We start from the raw sequence: 20,076 nt of genomic DNA on the forward strand, positions 1-20,076 counted from the left end.
GGCTTCTGGCTATGCCCACACGCCAATATCAGAATACCTTTCTATAGAGAACCAACTAATGGGAGTTCCTGGTGAGCGTGCCATCAGCAGCCCTTCGTCTATGTTACTTCGCATCGTGTGCAAGCAACATAAATGGAAAAAAAGGCATCATGTCAGCGCCAATCGATGAAGCATTCGGTGCAGCGGAAGTCATTGTTTGTAGTTATCTTATCCGGACAAAGAGTTGAGACCCCGAGGCTCGACATGCCCAACAAGGCATTTCTTGCCGGACTAGTGGTGTGGGGTCTCCACATCGCCGACCAATATAGTACGAACAACGGACACCATCGTCACGTAAAAAATTGGATAAGACGGCGTCTTGTTCTTAGTTCACTGGAGTCGGAATAGGAGGGGTAGATGACGAATGATATAAGACTCCCCACATGAATATAATTCTTCATCACCAAAATCACGATAGTAACTGAGCGCCTTATACACGACGACCGTCCCAAGTTTCTGTGCCGAGGCAAGGAAAGGAAACACAAAACAATATGGCATCAAAACCGCCAGAATCGCCCCTCATAGTAGACCTCAAATCCTCCACAACAAACCCCCCAGAATCCTTCCCCGAACAGTCCCGCGGCAACGCAACATGGCACACCCTCGTCTCCGCCCCCGGCACGGTAACCGACTCCCTCAGCTCCGGCGTGGCGACCTGCCCGCCTAACGGCAGCCTGGCGCTGCACCGCCACAAGCAGGCTGAAATCTACTACGTGCTCTCCGGCAGCGGGAAGGTTGAGATCAACGGCGTGCGGCACGCCGTGTCCAAGGACCAGCTGGTGTGGATCCCCGGGGACGCGGAGCACGGTGTGTTTTGCGGCGAAGGGGAGACCATGACGTGGCTTTATGTTTTCCCGGAGGGGAGGTTTAGTGATATTGTGTATCGGTTTAAGCATGAGGTTTTGGGGGAGCCTGAGATTCGGGCGAAGCTTTGATAGGATGGCGGTTCTGGGTTGGGAGTTATCGCTATGTGTAAGGAGACGCGTTGGGACGTTGGGACGGGATCCTTATATGCAAGGTCGTGTGGGGGTTTTCAAGGACACGGATTCTTGATGGAAGAATATACATGCTGAATGAGGAGTGGGAACTCCAATAGCCTGCGTGGACGAACCTCCCATGTGCGTGCTCTATGAGTGTTTACTGCGCAGTAGGAGCAAGAGCCTCAAACTCCTTTACACCAACACCACCATACTGCCCATTCCCACCAGAAGCCACCAAAACCGCACGAATACTCTTCGTCGAAACCTGGCTAAAGTTGGCAATTGCAGGGTTATCCGTAACAGCAGTAGGATACGCAGACGTCGCCGTAACCGCGACCCACGCACCGCTCCCGTTCAAGTACTCGATCCGCCAGCTCGCAGGGGGCGGCACCCCGATATTCGAACCCGCGGGCTGGTCAGCGAAAAGCACCATCCTCGCGCCGTTCAGCGTCACCGCCGAAGGCCATGTTAATACGAGCGTGTTGGTCTGCGGGGAGGCAGCGCCGTCGTAGGAGCACCAGTAGTCTGGCGGCAAGGGGTTCCCGGGGATCCATGCGTCGTTGATTGATTTGATCCAGTACTGGATTGGGGTGCGGTTTACGGAGCTTGCTGTGGCTTTGGTCGCGATGTTGCGGGTTGCTGGTGCCGCGGGCTGGGTGCGACGGGTCTGGATGACTTTGTTGATACGTGGAGGCGACTGGTTGTCGTCCCAGGTCATGGAGTCGAGTGCCACGCTGCGGCGGAAGTGGCCTCCTCCTGTGGCGTCTCGGGTGTGGTAGACTAGGTACCACTGGCCGTTCAACTCAAAGGCACCCGGGTGAGACGTGGTTGAAGAGACAATGTCTAGCATCACGCCCCGGAATGTCCACGGGCCTAAGGGCGAGGAGGCGGTTCCGTAGGCGATGCAGGCGTGGTATGAGGTCGGTGTGCATGGTGAATCTGGACCGGCGTTGTTGGCGGCGTAGAGCATGTAATATGTTCCCTTACGCTTAAGAAGCCATGGAGCCTCGAAGAAGCCCGTTAGACTGTTGACTGCCGTGGCTTGTCCGATAGTCGTGACCATATCTGTCGCGAGTTCGATGCCACGAAGCTGGCCGAATGTGCCCCAGTATAGATAGACCCTCCCATTATCGTCGAGAAGAACCGTCGGATCGATATTCTGAATGCTGTTCCCCGGTGATGGGACGGACTGCGAGACAATAGGCCCACTAGGGTGAGCATCCGTGAAAGGACCCCATGGGTTAGTTGAGACGGCAACCCCGATAGCAAATCGATCAGGATTCGAAGTCGAGGCCTGCGTGACGGGAGCGTAAAGGTAGAATCTCTCGTCTGGGCCCTGCACGATCTGAGAGGCATAGGCAGTCCCTGACGCAGCCCACTTGAAGACCGATTCTGGGCGGGCGATATTGGTGCGCAGCTGCCATTGGGCACCAGAGGGACGCGGATCGGTGCTGCTGAGCATCTCCCACTCGTTCATGATGAAGGCATTTTGGCTTGCAGGGGCGGTGTCTCGGCCGGTGAGGATGTAGACTGTGTTGTTCACGACCAAGGGGGCCGGGTCTGCTGTGTAGTAGGTTCCATCGGCGATGATGGGGTTTCCGGTGGACGTGATTGTTGTTTGGGCCTGGACTGCGACACATAGGCCTTGCAGGAGAGTGACGACGACGGAGGCCAGAGAAGGCATCTCGATGATAGCCTAAACAAAGTCTGTGGAGAAGTTGCAACTGCAGTAAGTACTGACGAGTAACGTGGGGGAGAGCCGGACCAGCGCTAGAAGCTAGCTTATATGGCTTGCGATATATCAAGGTTCAACGACCTGCTTCGACATGGAAATTTGCCTTATTAAACATGCCTGATCAGTTGCAGGGGTAGAAAGAAGTATCGTTGCTGCGTATGTGCGGGGACATGACGGGATGTGACACTGATAGCGCATATCTTTTCGTTCCTCGTATCAAAACATGTACATACCGAAAGCCCTGTTGAAGCAGGGTGCACATCGAATACCGACGGAAGCCATGTCTCCGAACTCACAGGCGTTTGGTGGCTTCGAGAAAGCCCGTAAGGAGAGGGAGGGGATGAGAAGATGGCACAGGATGTAACTAGCAACTTAGAGTAAATGAGACAGGCCCTAGAAGAGGTAATGGCAGCCAAGCTAGGACTTTCGTGGAAATTGCAAGATACGAAGTGCTGCAACTTTGCGGAATAGGCTCTTCATGACATACTCGCATTCTCGATGTAGACAGACGAAAGCAAGGGACCGGGCACAGTTACCGAACGGGACTGCAAGTACGGATGGGACTCCGGTGAACACTATCAAGCTTAATTCCATATCTGCTTCATGTGGAGGAGCTGGAGGGGGTTGCCGCTACCAAGTGGGAAGGTGACATCCCCCCCCGTCGTGCGCTTAAGACAACGTTGACAATTCGCCGGATGAATCGCTGGCACTGATTGGTGCGCAATTCGATGCACTCGATAGCCAAGGCTTTAAAACAACCGGGCCACTCAAGAATGTCGATTATGATCCCATGAAAGTAAGGTAACTTTCCTCCATCTCTCGATGCCTGTGGGCACTTGATCAGTATCGGAACGTGGAGTGATCGTCGATGGCTTTGATATTCACTGTCACGATGCCGAATCAGCTTTCGGTCATACTCTGGCAGTAACAATGGCAGCTCGCGCAGCCCAAATCTCTGTTCCGCTAATGACCGCCGCGGGCACGGTAAATGCTCAAAAGAAAACCCTTCTCTCCCCGTCATGATTAAACACGCTCGCGCCATATGCCATGCAAACCAATCCGAAACGCCAGGCTCTCCATGGACTACATGGACACATCATCAGAGACCCTTCCCGGTGCTGAGAGCCCACTTCTCCACCAATGCCCATAGTTCAGCGCCGCTCTCGACAGATCCCCCATCGCTCGAATCATCATCGGCCAGAAGGGCCTTGATCTCATCGCGGTCCGGAACAGCGTAGCTCGGTGCCTTGGTCTCACTCTCCTGGATTGCCAGCTTCACCCAGGGGTCGAGGTACGGCCTCGCGCTGGCCGGGATGTCCTGCTTCATTGCCCAGGCCATGGCCTGCACCGCTTGAAGGAGGTACATTGACATTCGGACGACGCGCGCCGAGATACCGCCCATCATACAGAGGCGGGTGAAGAGGTCGTTTGTGGCAGCGTGGCCCTCATTGAGGTAGGGCATGAGGTGTTGCATCGCCACGAACATGACGCGGGTGATGTACGAGTGAGTACAGTAGCGTTGTAGGTATGCTTCTGCGAGGGTTGTGTCGGAGATGCAGTGCTGGAGGCAGAGGGACTTCACGGTTGTTGAGTGCGGGGTGAAGGGAGTGTCGAAAATGGTTGATGGGCTGAGTGACTGTAGGACGGCATAGGCTAGTTCGTTCTCATGCATCCTAGATAATGTTAGAATGATTTCTCGTTTTGTTAATCCATCGATGATGGTTGGAATTCCTAAACTTGCCTCAAGAAGCAGGTTGCAGGAGTAAAATTGTATTCCATCTTAAAGCGTCTGGGCAACGCCTCCCTGAACTCCTGCAATCTGCAGTACCAATGCTTCTTCCGCCTTACATCTTCGATGCTTCCTTTGATAGTGCTGCCAGACGTGAGGTACGACATGACATCGTACTGCAGCCTGGCGAGATCGCATACGACCGTTGCAATTCCGGGAACGATTGGTATCAGGTTTGTGGATTCTAGATGGGGTCGACCAAGAACGTCGACGTTGCCCAGGGGCTCGAGTGCGTCGCGTCCGCAGTTGTCGAATAACCTAGGTATTGACGGTGGTGGGATATCTGCGGTTGAATTGTAGAAATATGATACGCGGCTATCGAGGCAAGGTGTTAGGTTGACGTAGAGGATCCTGACAGTTGGGCTGGTTCATCATGGAAGGGGAGTACGCACCTCTCCATCAAGAATATGGCCCACACAGCTTTCGAGATAACGAGCATCTCAATTGCATCATTGGGATCATCTTTGTTGAGCTGGGCGAAGCGTCGCTCCGGTTTGAAGCGTTTGTACCTTTCCCACGCCATGAAGCGGTACATTTTGGCGCTGGCCTCGTCGCCTGCAATGCTGGCTGACCAGTCCACAAGGACAAGGGCAATGATTGTAGGGATCGACGCCCGGCCATGGCTTTTTTCCACCAGCTGCATGACCTCTTCCCGGAATTGCCTCGCCAGATCTTGACCTGTGTAGGTATGAAATTCTTTGACGGTTGCGACGAATGGCTTACAGAAAAGTGTCAGTCACGATATGCTCTATTGCGATTGTAGGCAGTGCCGAGAAAGATGCAGGAGAGGGAGGACTTACAGCACGGACTGCACACATTGCATTCACTAAAATGGGGGAACACCACTTTGCGCGCTTGATATTCCCGGACCTCATCTCCTCGAGAAACAAGTTCTGCTCGATGGCGGGAAAACAACTAGCATTGTCCCAGCTGAAAAAGTCGGTGATCAACTCGGAGACAATGCCATCGTCTGCAACGGTGGTCCAGGGTTTTGCCGGCACGCGGAGGAGGCTGCTTTCCATTGCTCTTTCGTTGAGCTTTGCTAGTCGCGAATCGCTCACGCGGTCATTGACGGGGAGAGAGGGGAGCAGAATCTCTGCCTGGCGGATGGATTCGAGGACTCTGAGGGGGTCACCGGACAAGCGTATGCGGCGAAAAATCTCCTTTGCTTCGTCCTCGGATTTGGTGCAGACCATGCGAAAAAGTTCCCTGTACTGTACATTTTCGCTTTCGAGATCGTTTGCCTTGCGCTTGAGCGCGAGACTCACGGTCTCGCCCTGGTTGGCCTCATAATGGCACTCGACGCCCCTTTTGGAGCAGTGTTGGCATTTTGGCCGATGGCCGTCGCACTGTGGAATCTCTCAGTCTCGGAACATGGTGGCCAACCCCCCTCTTTCTCTCTTGTGAAGAAAAAGGGAGCAAAGTTTGTATCGGTGATCGTTTCACTCACCTTTGCCTTTCTCCGGCGGCAGTTATCGCAAGCAACTGCAATAACCTGTCTTTTAGAAGCGGTCCTGGGCTTCTTGGCATCGGCTGAGGATGAGTCGATGCTCTGACTTCTAGATTGAAGATCGCGACTCGTGTCGTTTCCCAACAACGATTCCTCGCTACTCCCACTTCCTCCGATCGATCCGCGTCCCGAGGCGGAGGGCTGGTGAGCTGGCGTTGCTACCAGTGTTGACGAGGTTGATGGGAATGATCCGGAGGGTTGGGCGCCCGGTGCGGGAAGAATGACGCGACGACGCTTTGCGGGGAGCGACATGAGATTGAAGCTTGACCGCTTTGCCTTATCCCTCCTCCCTTTTTTTTTCCTTTGGTTTTTTCCCGCTTCTTGATTTCCTCGTTTCTTTTCCAGGGTGATGTTCGGTCTGTTCCGGATGAGACGGTTGGCCGTGGCACTTTTTGATGTTCCAACGGCAGTTTGCTGAGGAATTTCACCTCAACCCCCAAAACGCATGGACCAGTTCTTTCCCCTAGTTGTGTTTTCCCTTCACTTTCTCTCCTTTCTCGGTGAGAGGGACTAGACTGCACTGCAAGTCTGCGCAGGTTGCCAGATTTGTCAAATTCGCCTTTTTCTTGGAGGGTAAATCACCGGTAGAATCGGATAGAAAGAATACGAAATGAAATGCAAGAGAAAAGAAAGAGAGTAAGCAGGAACGACCGAGGGTAAATCGCAAACTGTGTGCAGGCGCAGTGCGAGTGCGGCTTCCGCTCTTTCTCTCTCAATTATCCCACCCGGTTGCTTGCTCAGTTGGGATTTCGGGAAGAGGAAGGAACACACTGGTGAGTGGACGCTGAAAGGTCTCGAATCTCGATCGGTGGGCCCAGGCGAGATACCCATCACGTGGGTCCAGGTGAGGAGATGCTCCTATTGGCTGTACGGGTGTTGCCAGCCAATAGGAGGGGTTCGGAGCACGCTCCTGATATTGAGTGGGTTCTGGGTGCACCCCTCCACAGATGGCAGCATGGGAAAGTGAAAAAGGGAGAAGGAAAGGGCGATCTGAGATGCGGAAAGCGAAACCGATTTGGTAGGACCTGATATCTACGGAGCAGGTAGGAACATTGGCAGCTGGAAGGGGGGGGGGGGGATACGATAGAAAGTGTCAAAAACACCATCATCAAAAAAAGGTCAAGACGAAAAACCCAGAACCACAAGCAACATAACAGCCTATAACGGATACCGAGACCAAAGACAAAAAAACCACAAAAGGGAGGGGGAAGAAATGAGACGGAGCAATCAGACCAGCAAAAAGGGCCAACGCACCCCGACAGAATTCACCGTCACTCTGCATCAAATCGGGCATCAAATCCGTCAGCGGCTGTCCCGTGCGAGTTGACCCATGCCATTGACCACCCTCCAGGAGACACCAAGGGCACCAAGGGCCCCAGAGTTGCGGACGACGCTCCGTACCCTCCGAGCTAAGCTATGCTGCTAAACTCAAACGGGAATCACCAGTCAGCGATCTTGAGCATAACGTTGCACAATTCAACCGCCGTTTTGCATTACACCTCAACCTATCCTTTTATACACCGGCATCTGCCGCCGGCGCTGGACCTGAGACCCCTCTCTTGCGTCAGATGGCTTGGACTAGTCCATATAACACGAGTCATTCAGCTGGACTCGGCGTTGCTGCGACTTGGAATTGCCGTATTGAGCCCTTGACGCGGCATTCTCGACCGAGTACCTAGTCTCTGCTAAGTATCTGTCTTGTTACCGATAGGCAAAACGCTGATACACACTAACAAGCTAGAGAAAGCATCCATCCCCCTCGAACGTTCTCCACACAAAGGGCGAGATATACCGAGACAGTCAGACACACCAAAAACGCCGGCTGAGATTACTCATCGACTTCACTCGACAACGGTGTTCAATACATCGTAACCACTCTCCGCCAGCCATTCTTTTACCAGATTATCCGTGTACTGGTCAGGCGTAGCCACGTCAAAAAGAAAAGCCAGAGGATCGCCCTGAACATCGCCATCCGTTGTCTGCCCTTGACCCATCATTCTCTCCGCGTCCGCAGTCCCACCTTGTTGATACGGCTGGTGCTGGTTTTGTTGCTGTTGGTCATTTGTGTTTGGGATACCAACGGTAACTCCAGTAGCGGCAGCGGCTGCTGCTGCTGCTGCTGCGTTTGCTGTTGGTCCAGTCATGCTGCCCTCGACCCCGCTGAGTCCACCCCAATGCTGCAACAGTGAGACATCTTCACACTGGTACCACTCTCTCGCCAACAGTCGCGCCGCTCGCAAGGCCCTGTCGCTCCACGCGCACCACGCTGTCCTCAAGTCTCGCAATGCATCGACGCACGTCTGTAAGTGCCGGATCGCCTGCTGTCGGTTGGGGTTTGACGGCCGGGCATCAATTAGGTGGATTACCACGGCTGAGAAGCACAGGTGGACTGCAGCAATGGGGATACGCCGCTGTTCGAAGTATGAGATGGGAACCATTTCTCGGTGGGGGGGGGGGGGGATATCCGAATACGAAAGGGGCAAGGCACTTACCAGCGTGTATTGCTGCTTATAGATGCGCAGCAACCTCGAAATCTCAGCCGCCGAGTGACGGCATGTTGCCATGTGCTGATTGTCGTATCCATCTCCGTCGATGCTACCGTCATCGGTAGGCGTATTGACGCTAACGGACCGTCTCTTTCGCTTATGAACGAGCGGTCTATGTAAGAGAATTAAGTGCGCATGATATTGAATGCTGCAGTAGAATCACTAATTAGCCATGGCCCATTGCCCTGCTCACTTACTTCTTCGAAAATGGGAAAATATCGAAATGCTATCAGAAAAGAACGTACTGGAAAAGACAAACGTGAGGAAGCATTGGGACCTTGGGCGAGGCTGGCAAGCGAAGGTAGCTCGGCAGCTCTCTGTAGTGCGTCCGCAACTGCACGTCGGTTTTGCTAACGACATCCTCAATTTCTCGTGTCGAGAGTTTGCTGTTGGCGGCGTATCTGAAAGAGACGATGCATTAGAAGAGTTTGCAAATCAGAATAGGTGTGAGACTGAGGCCAACATACATTATGTCCATTGATTCGCAAGCAATGGTAAATGTCTCTGATACATGGCAAGCTGTTGATGAGATATGTGAATGGACACCGAGAGACTTTTCAGACCCCAGCGTGTCTGACGTCGGTAGCCATGGAGTGTACTCTTCGTTGCTATCTATGCTGGGTTTTGGGCAAGAGATGGTGGACTTTGGCGTGCTGCTTGGCCGGCCCAGCCCAGTTGAAAATAGTCTTGGAACATGTCAGCCAGCTGCTCTGTCACGGTCTCATATGAGACATGAACAAAATCGCGAGCGTGAATAGGAGGAATCAAAAGAAGGAGAATTGCTCACTTATCAACAACATAACATCCCCACCACGTCACTTTTCGCGCTTCGGCCTCTTCTTCGGTGAGCAGACCGGCAGTGGCCCATTTGGAACAATCGAGATGAAGCCCTAGGTTATGTGCCATTCTCGTTGCGTTTCCTTGCACTCATTAGCAGGTGACCCTCCACGAAGATCAGATGCATAAACGTATAACATACCAGAGTACAGCCACCCTAAAGCCTCCTTGCCATCCGACATGATCCTCAACGCAAGCAGACATGCAGCCTGCACCGTCGTAATCGTCGGTGCCTCACTCTCATACAATAGCAGAATCTTGGCATGCTCGCCAAACGCATCGCCAGCGGTACTAGGATCATCCGGCACGGTCCGCAGCTCAGGCCGATCAGAATACCGCGCGGCAATAGCAAAGATGGAGCACAGCAACAACGGCGAACAATACGTCCCGTCATCCTCGCCACGGTAGCTCCGCAAGAAGGCACTCTTGTGGATGACGTAGTTCCACGGGTTCTGCCAGCGCCAGTAGAGCTCGAGGAGGTGCGCCTGCAGCTCGTCCGGGACGGTGACCATCTTACCCAGCTGCGCGGCGGCGACGAGGCCCTGGCGCTGCATCTTGAGGGAGGGCTCGCGCGGGTCCGCGGGGGCGTCGCGCGGGAGTTCGCGGACGAGGTTGTAGGAGGACTGGGAGCCGAAGTAGTGCAGCTGGCCGTCTTCGGTCACGTTGAGACGACCGACGAGGCCGGTGAGGTCCGAGAGGGGACCGCCTTGGCCGTCATCGTCGTCGTCGCCGACGCTGTCGTCTTGCGGGTCGTGGTCCTCGGTGGTCTCGGCGGCGAGGTCACCGGAGGCCGGCTGGGAGCCTAGGGCGACGACTTGGGCTTCTAGATGTCTGATTCGGGCTTGCAGGGATTCTACGTATTTCTTGCTAGGCGGTCTGGGGACGGTGACATACGGCCGTGGCTGTCAGCGGCAGCAAGCACGAACCGGTCGTGATGAGATCCACATTGTGGGACTCGCGGGGAGACCGGAGAAGGGGGAGGGGGGTCGGAGCTTGGAGCTTGGGGCCTTGGAAAGGAGAGAGGAGAGGGGAAGGCTCTTGGTTCATGACATACCGGCGTTTATTGTCTGCGTGCTGGAACTCACACTCAGTGCCCCTCCTTGTACAAGAGCCGCAGATGGGCTGTTGTCCATCGCACTGGCGGGGTTTCTTGTGTCACTACAAGGAAGAATGGCGAAAGGGAGATGTTGTGAGGGTAGGTTATGAACGGGGGAAACGACTTACTCGCATGCGTCTCTGCCGGCACGCGAGGCAGGCGATGGAGACCCGCTGTCTCTTTTTGCCTTCGGGCTGCCGTTGGGGAAGAGAGGTCGACATGGCTCAGGTGAGTATCAAAAGCCCGTATAGTTCGTACACGCGGGCATGTTCTGAGGGGGGGAGTACTGTGTTTGAGAGCAAGGAAAGCAAATAACCGCAAATATGGGCCCAGTCGGGTAGTTTTCACTCGGTTGACAGAAGAGGCATTATCATCCAGCAAGTCAGCGTGGATGTGTGTTTCTGACAGGTCCCGACGATGTGGTAGAGACCGCAGTTTCAGTATTATTCAACTACCGATGGGATGGATCATGGAGGAGGGGGGGAGCCAACGACGCGCTTCAGTCATGAAAAGAAAAGAAAAAAGGGAGAGGGAAAACCCCGCACTTCCCCAATCAACGCACGCTCAGTTATCGAAAAAGCTCCGCCCAATCCACTAATCTGCTTCTACTAGATCAAACTCTAAAACACAAAGGGGAATGGAGGGGGGGGGGGGGAGCTTCAGCTGAGAATCAGAGCTGAGGGCCGAGGGAGGGGATTAAATATTTTGAGAGAGAATGAAGATAATTACTAACTAAGCGAAATCACAACTAATTATATGCCGCTCAACTTCCTCTTCTCTCTTTTTCACTGAAAGACACACTTATCCGCAGACTCGCCAACTGATATATCGCTTCCTGGGAATTCTCAACAACTCATCACTACTAACTAGAAACAGGCTTCTCTGATCTCATAATTGATTCATCCTCCAGCATGCCGCTCAAGGTTCGGCCGCGTAGTGAACGGGACGCGCCGGGTACTTGTTCACCCGCAGACTCAGCTGGTCAGGGCGGCAGTAGTGTCCGACAATATCGAGGTTCTGCTTCGCCTTGGCCTTCTCCGCGAGGTCGACATCAGCATACAAGATGCACTCCTCTCCAGGCGGGGGGCGCTTCACCAGCTCCTCGCCAAAGGGCGAGTAAATCATGCTGAAGCCGCCGCCCGCGCCGACCGAGTTTGTCGCGTACCCAAACTCGTCGATCCGGCACCGCTTCTTGGACTCCTCGCTGACAACCTGCGTGCAGACCATGACGAAGCAAGCGCCCTCGAGCGCCACCACCTGCGAGAAGCGCATGCTCATCTCGTCCGTGATGTGGTGAGGCCAGTCGGCCTGTCTGACGCCGTCCTTGTCGGTCGGGTGAGGCCAGAGGACGGGCCAGCTGGAGACGTGCAGGTCGACGTCCTGCTCGTACTCGTAGTAGCGCAGGAGCGTCTGCGTGTGCTCCCAGCAGTTGAGGCCGCCGATCTTGACCGAGGGGTGGAGCGTGCTAGGCGCGACGGTCTGCAGGGACTCGCCTTGGCCGTCGCCCCAGTAGGCGCGCTCGACGTGAGTGGGCTTGATCTTGCGGCGGTGGTGCACGATGACGCCGTTCTCATCGATGAAGGACTGTTTTCGGTATGTGAGAAAACAGACTCATGAGACAGTGAAAGAGAGGGAAGAGAAAAGAGACAAGTGTCTTACCTGGGCGATGTACAAGGTGTTCTTGAACCTCTCGCTGTAGCCGAGAACGACAAACACACCGGCCTCCTTGACGGCGGCGCAGATGCGCTTCATCTCGTCAGAGTCCTTGACGAGCGAGTTGCGGAAATACTCGTCCATGAAGGCGGCATTATCGGTGGGAGACTTGGCCCAGATGCTCCTTTCGACGGTAAGAAATTAGCCAAACCATTGACGCGGAGAGCGAAATGGGAAAGATATGTGTGTCTCATTCTCACTTACCATGGGTATCCGGGAATGAAGACCTCAGGGAAGCCGACGACATTGGCGCCCTTGCTGGCAGCCTCCTCGATGAGGGCGATGGACTTGGTAACACCGCCCTCGAGGTCATTCCAGGCGGGCTCGGCTTGGATGGCCGCGATCTTGAGCTTGGGAGCCATTTCTATTATGAGATATCCGGAGCGGATTTAAGGTAAGAGTGATTGGGTATTGGGGGCTTATGAGGTGAAATGAGAGAGACTGTTGAATTGCTGGATGGTATTCATCTGAACTCGACTTCATTCACTGGCAGATTCTCTCTCTTTTGTAGCACGAAAGCGAGGCTATTCTTTTCCGCCTACTCCAACATACATATCTAGATGAGGGGTTCACCTGTGCCGCATCACGAGCGGCCCAGCACTATCCTATCCAACATATTTGGAGATCGTCTATTTCCTGCCAAAAGAACATCACAAACTAACCCGACCCAGCCGCGCTTCTATCTCATACAAGTTACATATTCCCCAGATTTTCCCAACGGCTAAGCAATACCCTATCCGCATCGTTGGTCCCTCCGTCTGATGTCGTGTCACTTCCCGAGCTGAGCCACTAGCGCGTTATCAATGAAATCCGGGGTAATTCGGTGAGGGAGAGGGGTTGAAGCCTGCAGACGAGAGTAATGCACGCGATCCGCGTGCTTGGTGGGGTTAGCTTCACCGGTTGAGCACTATCCTATCTAGTGCATCCATGATTAGCTTGGTATTATCGATTATGCCGTTGGTTGGAATTGGGAGTAATGCGCCCGAACTATCTTTGTAAACGTGAAGGTTTCACTTCTCCTCGTCGGATCCCTGGATACTATGACCTCACTGCCCGTCTGTTCCGTCTCAATTACGTCCCCGTTATCTGATATGCTCCATGATGGTGTTCACACCACAACTTCGTTTGAATCATTTCTAGAATAGCTTGACAAGTGTTTTAGAAAACGGTTAACAAGATGATATTGCGGAATAATCAAGTCCGCAATGATTATTATAGGATGAACGTCGTCTATATCCCTAGATGTAACCCAGGGTTTTGAAAAGGGATTCGCCGTGCCGTTGACTTATCCCCGCAACACTAGTATCTCAGTCCCTCACCGAGACACACAGTCGCAGCCATGGAACTCGAATCCGCAATTCCAGAATGGCTCCGAAAGGAGCGTACCGTACCCGCAAAGGCACCACCAGGCTTCACGCCCCCCTTCGAGCTCTACAGTTCGCGCTTCCCCAAGACCATCAAAGACATAGTCATGGCTATCATCGGCGCCCAGTACGCATCCGCAGACCTCCACGACGGTGGCGCTCTGAAGACGATAGCCTCCTTCACGACCTCCGACCGAGTTACCCCGACCTCGCGCCCGGCCTTTCACGAAGCTGCGGCTGTGGTAGATAATCGGGGGTTCTATAACGTTGCTGTGTTTGCGTACTGGCCGAGCAAGGCCGCGTACGAGGAGTGGTCTACCGAGAGCGGTTTCCGGACGTGGTGGAGTGAGGCAAAGCCCGGGGACCAGCCACAGCATGGGTGGTTCTTGGAGGTGTTTCTCCCGACGGCCGATCGGTTCGAGACTGTGTTTTCGACGGCCGTGCCTGAGGGTGCGGCACACATGAGAGACAGCGTTAGCGGCCCCATCAAGGAGCATGTCTATTGGGGGAGCATGCGAGATCGCCTGCCCGTATCCCAGACAGATGAACTTCTCGGAGACCCAGGAGAAGAAAGCAAGCAGAAAACCAATGGATCAACGTCACAGAACGGCAAGCCCCATCTGCCGGAGAGGGTCCGCGTACAAGGCAAGAAAAACCTCACCGTCATCCGCTCCGGACAGGACTGGTCCACAGCGCTCCCCGAAGAGCGGCAAATCTACCTTGACGCGATGCAGCCGCCACTGGTCAGAGGAATGGAATACCTTCGCGACCATGGTGACGAGGCCGGCTGCTTCAGCTGCCGCTTCATGGAGATCGTCGACCCCGTGACGGCCAAGGGCGGGCATGATCGGACTTTCGGGCTGGCGTACTTTGATAATCTCGCCTCGCTGGAGCGTTGGAGTAAAGAGCACAGAACGCACCTAGCCATCTTCGCCGAGTTCGCAAAGTATGCCAAGAGATTGGGGGATCAAATGTCCTTGGCATTATTTCATGAGGTTCTGGTTCTGGAGCCTGAGCAGCAGGTCTTTGAGTACATTGGGTGTCATGATGGGACGGGGATGCTGAGTTCTTTGTAGTGATTGATTATAATTGACTGAGTATTCCAATAGACACATTCTGTTTTCAACGTGGGGAGTGATGACTGTTTTCAGCTAGTCCTCGTCTTCTGTCCTTCATTCAATTGTTCCCGAAGGACATACGCCGCCGCCTGGTGTGTCAATGGCAAGAAACCGTATCGTTACTCGCTCGCACGCGACCATCCCCTTCTAAACTCCAGACACCCCGACTGGCTCACGGTGAAGCGGAGAATCCTTCCTCAAGTATCCTTCACTGGATCAGCGATGAACCCATTATCAACCCACGCAGTACCATCGATACCATACACTGTCACCCTACATTCGCCAGAAGTCATCCCATTCATCCTATGCGTATTCGTACAGAAGTAGATAAGCTTCGTCAAGGCCTCACCCAAACGTGGAAATGTTCCTTGTCTGGTGTTTGCCCTCTGCGCGGGGCCTATTCGGTGGCCGATACAGCACTTGCCTTTCTCGTGGTCAAGGCAGTACCGACGCGGCTTCTTCTTTGTCGTGTACCGTGCCAGTGCAGGCTGAACTTCCCAAAGGAGGATCTTGCATACTTCGACCGGTGCAAGATTCGACTCATCGCACCTGTAAGGCCTTTTGACATCGTCGAAATCTGCTTGTTCTGGAGATACGCCTGGCTCGAGCTCTTGTCGGCGTCCTATGTGGGAAACTGCGGTGTCTTTCTCGAGGCTTGCGTCGTTTTCGGTAGTTGGTGTGATGTAGATGAATTGGGCTTCAGCGTCGTCGGATTCCTGGTCCCAAATGGTGAAGTTGCCCTGCTCTTTGGACCATTCTTCTGTGAGAGCCCAGCGTGAGTCCATTTTGTTTCCTCAACGAAATTCTCTTGACAGCTGTGACGTGAAGATTTCCTTGGTGTGGCTGATCTGCCTCTTGTTAGCTTCCTTTCCTACGACCACATCTACCTTTCTTGCACCGCATAGGTACTTGAGAGAACGTCAAATATTGTATGAAGGTTTGGATATCCTCACCCTGTATTGATGTTCCGCGGTGGCTAATGTTGATGTAAACGGGAAAGATGGATGTGCAATTCGATGGAGTAGAGAAATGTGGAAAACTCAGTGGCCAACACCTTGATAGCGAAGGAAGTCAGCACAGTCTTATCCTAACACTTACCGAAGCTTCGATTGAACATTAGCCCACCTATGTGGCCTACAAGGTTGCGATCTGACACGGCGCCAGGTCCCATGATGCTCACAATTTCTCGCTTAGGCAACTTGCTCAGTCTTACCGCGATGCCTCAGAATTTCGCCTTGTTCATAAATATTTTAAGTATCAACCACTTGGCTGGCTTTTTCGTTCGCCTTAAACCCATAGAGATCTATACGATTTCTGATATTCTGGTATATAATCCATCTCTGTGCCTGGTATCTCCTGGTTTTCACCTCCCGCAGAAGCATTTTGTTTTGCTTCTCTCACCTTGACAATGATGTGGCGTGGATGAATGTCGTTTACATGACACCATGGCAACTCCGTCGGTTCTAATACCACTCTTTGATACATACACATTCATGTAACTTAGACACAGCCATTGGTCAGGATACATCAGGGCCACATATCGGGACTCCAAAGCCTGACTATCGTGACTACAGATTCAGTTGGAGATTCTGCCAAGTGGCCTCATAATGACTACCTATGCGATGCTTGTCCTGAGATCCTTCAAGAAACAGGTAATTCTATGGACTGAGTTCTAACATAGTGTCTTTTCCACCGCTGACAACTTACTTGATCTCGTTTGTGTTCATCAGCCATGAGAGACTTGACTTACACAAGAAAGTCGTTTTTAGATGCCGGAAGTAGCTCATTCTACTCCGACGAGTCTTCTTATTATCCCTAGTCATCGTCGCCCCCAAGGTAAGACTCTATGTCGGTAAAATTGAGTGAAGCTACACTCGCTTAAGATGGCTTGTATCCATTTCACGGCCAGAGCAAACACGACCACCGGCGTTTCACTGTCGTCGACTCGTTGAAGCATAGCCTATCAACAGTATCATTTCCCAGTTACCGTGTGGCAGGAAGTTGGAAGCGATGTTGAGCCTCCCTCTGGCTGGGCCTCCTCCGGAGAACTAGTGCCAGTCTCAGATTGCTCATGTCTCGCATGGCCGCCCACACTCTTGCAGTAGTTCTTGGCACACAGGATTTCCACGAATTAATTCACGATCAGATATTAACCAGCCTCCATTCACATCCAAATGAGATCTCACATAAGTGGTCTAAGTCTTGTACGAGTCTAGACTTTGTGTTTTCGGAGGAAGCCGCATCGGCATTCTGACCACGTGCTCGGACCAAACGCTTTTTACTCTGTTCCCTGCTGCTGTCTCTGCCTAGGGCCAAGATAGCGGAGGATGAGAAACATACCGTGAGTACGGACGAATCTTGGACCAAGCGCCCTCCCAAGTGCCGTGACCCAGGGCTCGACCAAAGGATTGAGGGCAAATGGGTGAGGTTCCCCGCCTCGGAGTCTTGGTAGAAACACAAACACGTTCGATGAGGCGTCAGCCAAGCCACACGAAGGTACACAACGGCCTCGCCGCCAAGTGCAAAAACCTGTAGAAAGGAAGGACTTAGCCACCAGTAGGGCGCATCTCACCCAGCCGTGCCCAGCCGTGCCCAGGTTGACCTGTCCATCAGAGCTAACGCATCCTGTAATTTTACGCCACCGTCCCATCTCTGCCCCGAGCTTGCGGGATATGATTGATAAAGAAAGGCTAATAATACGGGCAATTTACGGACAAAACAGCGATAATAGTGGTACCTTAGGGAGGGGTTCACGCAAAGCCAGCGGTATAACGACGCAAAGTTTACCCTGTACTCGGGTTGATGCGTTGATTCTGCCCATCATTTCCAGCGCATCTCTAATACGGCGCGCCCAGAGAGTGTCCTGCGCGCCAAGCATCATGGAAAACGCGGCATCATGGGTTCAGAATCTGACGTTAAAGCAGTGCTCCCTTGCCTTTACTTTTTCTTAGCAGGTCTTGGCTCCGGCGGCTACAACGTTCTACCAGTCATGCATCTCGAGGTTCTCGACCTTCCCACCTCGGAGGATTTCTCGAGGCCGGCTACACTGCATACGGGAGGCGGAAATGAACCCCCTTCCATAAGGTTATACAGGCCGACCAGGAGGATTTCCGTGCTTCGCCCCGCAGTTCGCTGCCGTGTAATAGAGTATAAAGCTTGACGAGGCCCTCACGGTAAATAGGTCACGATCGAAGATCTGTCACAAATCGCAGCTAGTTTCTCCAGATCCCGCTATCACAATGATCACAACGGTATTCCTTGGCGCGCTGCTCATGGCGTCTGATGTCCTCGCTTGTGCGGGACACCAGAACCACTATGCCATGGCAGACAGGAAGCGTGCAGAGATGGCTCCGTTGCCGGCTGCAGACTGGGCCTATGAGGCCTCGTTCAATTGGGGCCGCCTCAATCCAAGTAAGTTAAAGTTGTATTCGTGCCAAATGATCGTCCTTGATGGTCTGGACTGGAAGTACATGTACTGACGCCAGCATCAGACTACACCTTGTGCCAGACCGGCACGCAGCAATCGCCCATTGCGCTCAGCCTCAACAACGGACTGGCGCTGAACCACATCCTCCGGTTCAACTACCCCAATCAGACGGCGGGCAACTTCTATAACTGGGGCTACGGCCCCGCCTTCACTGTCACGCACCCGGAAGGTGTCTATACCGGCAACCCGTCCTTCACCTACGATGACATGAAGCTCTACCTCAAAGGCTGGCACATCCACTCGCCCGCCGACCACTCGGTTAACGGCGACAGGTCCAAGGCGGAGCTGCACCTCGTCCACGTCGACGAGGAGGGCCACGAGAAGGCCGTACTGGCGATCCGACTTGACCCCGGCAACGCTAACAACACCTTCTTCGACCAGCTGCCGCCCATGATCGGCTTCAACGATGTCGGCGTCCAGCAGGAGATCGAGGTTGACCACATGCCGGCGTTGAACAGCGTGCTACAGTTCAACGAGTTCTGGACCTACCGCGGCAGCTTGACTAGTCCGCCCTGCCACGAGGGCATCCGCTGGTTCGTTGCGCGCCAAGTCATGTTTCTGGGCGTCGACCAGATGAGAGCCATTCTGGGCGCGAGCACCTACAGCGCAAGGGCTGAGCAAGAAGTTTGGCAACATCGCATCAACGAGTGAAAAGACTACCAGGTTCACGATGGGGAATCTGTAGGGAGGGGCTTGAGCTTGGCTGCACTGGTGTGTGCGCCGAGGAGCTTGGAGAGCAGGACGCGGGAGTTGTGTGTGTGGCTGACACCTCCATGTCGGCGCTCCGGCTGGGGGTAACAACTTGAGAGGTGGTCACGGATGCGCCGGCGAGATATTATGACGGCTTTGATGAGTCGGCCGATCTTTCCTTTATTTATTTTTTTGTCAATTTCCTTGGACCAGCATTTGATACCATTTAGATCTCTTATTATCTCATCATCACTTGTCACAAGACTCTTGTTCGTTTTCGTTCCACGGACACGACGAGGTTAAATTGAGCTTAATTGCCTTTCCCCTGTGCTAGGTTTAATCCACCACTTTAGCGGACATGAGCGGACAGCTCTGCCCCTTGATGGCCCACCTGTGTGCCCTGTCAATCTTCTCTTTGGGAATTTGGGGTTGAGACTGACCCCCAAAAAAGCCGCCTCATAAGGTTCCTCGTCTGCTGGTCATGAATCGCGGATTCATTTTAGTGCCCTATGTGCAGGGCGAAACTATGCCAGGGGGGCGGGCCACTGACCCAAATATACCGAACATAGTTAGGAAACACGGCGGTCTGCCAAACTGTCGGAGTTCTAATTACATTAGAGGCGCTCGAAGCCTGGAAGAGATCGATTTGCCTCTCACTAGGATATTCTAGAGGATATCAGTTCCAGAAGTGCGCGTTACAGATATAGAGAATGAAGAGAGACATGGTAATGTGTGAACTGTGCAACATCAACCAGAGCTATGATCTTGCCGATTAGATCAGATTGCTCTCGGAGTTTTCTTTCTCTTGCGGTAGATTCAGACGGAGTTCATTGTTCCAGGCAGATTCATACCCGCCCTTCATTTGGACAGTCCCACGGCCTCAACGCCAAGAATGTTTCTGGATGCTTTTTCCTAGGCCCAGCCTCAGTCACCCCATTTCCCATAGCCCTGGTACGTCACGGTGGCGTGTCTCTTTACGGCTCGTCCAGACAGAATCTGCTCTTCATCTGATCAAGCTCATGATTCACTAAGGTCGCGTAAACTGACCAAATTGATTTGTTATTGGTGCCATGACGGGGATCAGCTTCGTAACCTTACTCGACTACGGCTGGCGACCCCGCTCCAGTACCGGTAGAGCTGTCAACCCAGCTAGCGACCGGAGCAATCGAAGT

At 53.4% G+C, this 20,076-nt stretch overlaps 9 protein-coding genes across 9 annotated transcripts; 4 read left to right on the top strand and 5 right to left on the bottom strand.

Annotated features, from left to right (window-relative positions):
* The first annotated feature begins 221 nt into the window (after positions 1-221).
* On the top strand, positions 222-1,316 carry BDZ83DRAFT_636570 (RmlC-like cupin domain-containing protein). The gene has a single exon (XM_060509261.1). The coding sequence runs from the start codon at positions 531-533 to the stop codon at positions 972-974; it is 444 nt and encodes a 147-aa protein (XP_060359982.1). The 5' UTR covers positions 222-530; the 3' UTR covers positions 975-1,316.
* Positions 1,177-2,703, bottom strand: BDZ83DRAFT_588784 (glycosyl hydrolase; the record flags this gene model as incomplete). Its single annotated transcript, XM_060506174.1, has 1 exon — positions 1,177-2,703. One exon carries the CDS (start codon positions 2,701-2,703, stop codon positions 1,177-1,179), a length of 1,527 nt encoding a protein of 508 aa, XP_060359983.1.
* Positions 2,704-3,628: 925 nt separating this feature from the next.
* On the bottom strand, positions 3,629-6,453 carry BDZ83DRAFT_73428 (uncharacterized protein). The gene is made up of 5 exons (XM_060512940.1): positions 5,994-6,453; positions 5,344-5,892; positions 4,936-5,261; positions 4,496-4,858; positions 3,629-4,427 (listed from the first exon to the last, which is right to left on the bottom strand). The coding sequence occupies exons 1-5, from the start codon at positions 6,303-6,305 to the stop codon at positions 3,854-3,856; spliced, it is 2,124 nt and encodes a 707-aa protein (XP_060359984.1). The 5' UTR covers positions 6,306-6,453; the 3' UTR covers positions 3,629-3,853.
* Positions 6,454-6,796: 343 nt separating this feature from the next.
* Positions 6,797-7,127, top strand: BDZ83DRAFT_636573 (uncharacterized protein). Its single transcript, XM_060509262.1, has one exon. It carries the CDS (start codon positions 6,906-6,908, stop codon positions 7,080-7,082), a length of 177 nt encoding a protein of 58 aa, XP_060359985.1. The 5' UTR covers positions 6,797-6,905; the 3' UTR covers positions 7,083-7,127.
* Positions 7,128-7,533: 406 nt separating this feature from the next.
* On the bottom strand, positions 7,534-11,048 carry BDZ83DRAFT_636574 (fungal-specific transcription factor domain-containing protein). The gene is made up of 8 exons (XM_060509263.1): positions 10,661-11,048; positions 10,491-10,573; positions 9,579-10,312; positions 9,387-9,519; positions 9,067-9,285; positions 8,845-9,000; positions 8,546-8,747; positions 7,534-8,464 (listed from the first exon to the last, which is right to left on the bottom strand). Exons 1-8 carry the CDS (start codon positions 10,751-10,753, stop codon positions 7,895-7,897), a joined length of 2,190 nt encoding a protein of 729 aa, XP_060359986.1. The 5' UTR covers positions 10,754-11,048; the 3' UTR covers positions 7,534-7,894.
* Positions 11,049-11,304: 256 nt separating this feature from the next.
* BDZ83DRAFT_681076 (aliphatic nitrilase) lies at positions 11,305-12,607 on the bottom strand (the record flags this gene model as incomplete). Its single annotated transcript, XM_060511211.1, has 3 exons — positions 11,305-12,116; positions 12,192-12,369; positions 12,450-12,607. The coding sequence occupies 3 exons, from the start codon at positions 12,605-12,607 to the stop codon at positions 11,451-11,453; spliced, it is 1,002 nt and encodes a 333-aa protein (XP_060359987.1). The 3' UTR covers positions 11,305-11,450.
* A 1,315-nt stretch (positions 12,608-13,922) lies between these two features.
* BDZ83DRAFT_636578 (heme-containing dehydratase protein) lies at positions 13,923-14,689 on the top strand. The gene has a single exon (XM_060509264.1). It carries the CDS (start codon positions 14,071-14,073, stop codon positions 14,683-14,685), a length of 615 nt encoding a protein of 204 aa, XP_060359988.1. The 5' UTR covers positions 13,923-14,070; the 3' UTR covers positions 14,686-14,689.
* Positions 14,690-14,924: 235 nt separating this feature from the next.
* BDZ83DRAFT_756537 (uncharacterized protein) lies at positions 14,925-15,512 on the bottom strand (the record flags this gene model as incomplete). The annotated part of the gene is made up of 1 exon (XM_060514764.1): positions 14,925-15,512. The coding sequence occupies one exon, from the start codon at positions 15,510-15,512 to the stop codon at positions 14,925-14,927; it is 588 nt and encodes a 195-aa protein (XP_060359989.1).
* Positions 15,513-17,966: 2,454 nt separating this feature from the next.
* Positions 17,967-18,865, top strand: BDZ83DRAFT_588719 (carbonic anhydrase; the record flags this gene model as incomplete). The annotated part of the gene is made up of 2 exons (XM_060506165.1): positions 17,967-18,138; positions 18,219-18,865. The coding sequence occupies 2 exons, from the start codon at positions 17,967-17,969 to the stop codon at positions 18,863-18,865; spliced, it is 819 nt and encodes a 272-aa protein (XP_060359990.1).
* Positions 18,866-20,076: the final 1,211 nt, after the last annotated feature.

This window comes from Colletotrichum acutatum, assembly GCF_030867785.1.
Source record: "Colletotrichum acutatum strain CBS 112980 chromosome Unknown BDZ83scaffold_130, whole genome shotgun sequence".
In the NCBI taxonomy this organism is placed as follows: domain Eukaryota; kingdom Fungi; phylum Ascomycota; class Sordariomycetes; order Glomerellales; family Glomerellaceae; genus Colletotrichum; species Colletotrichum acutatum.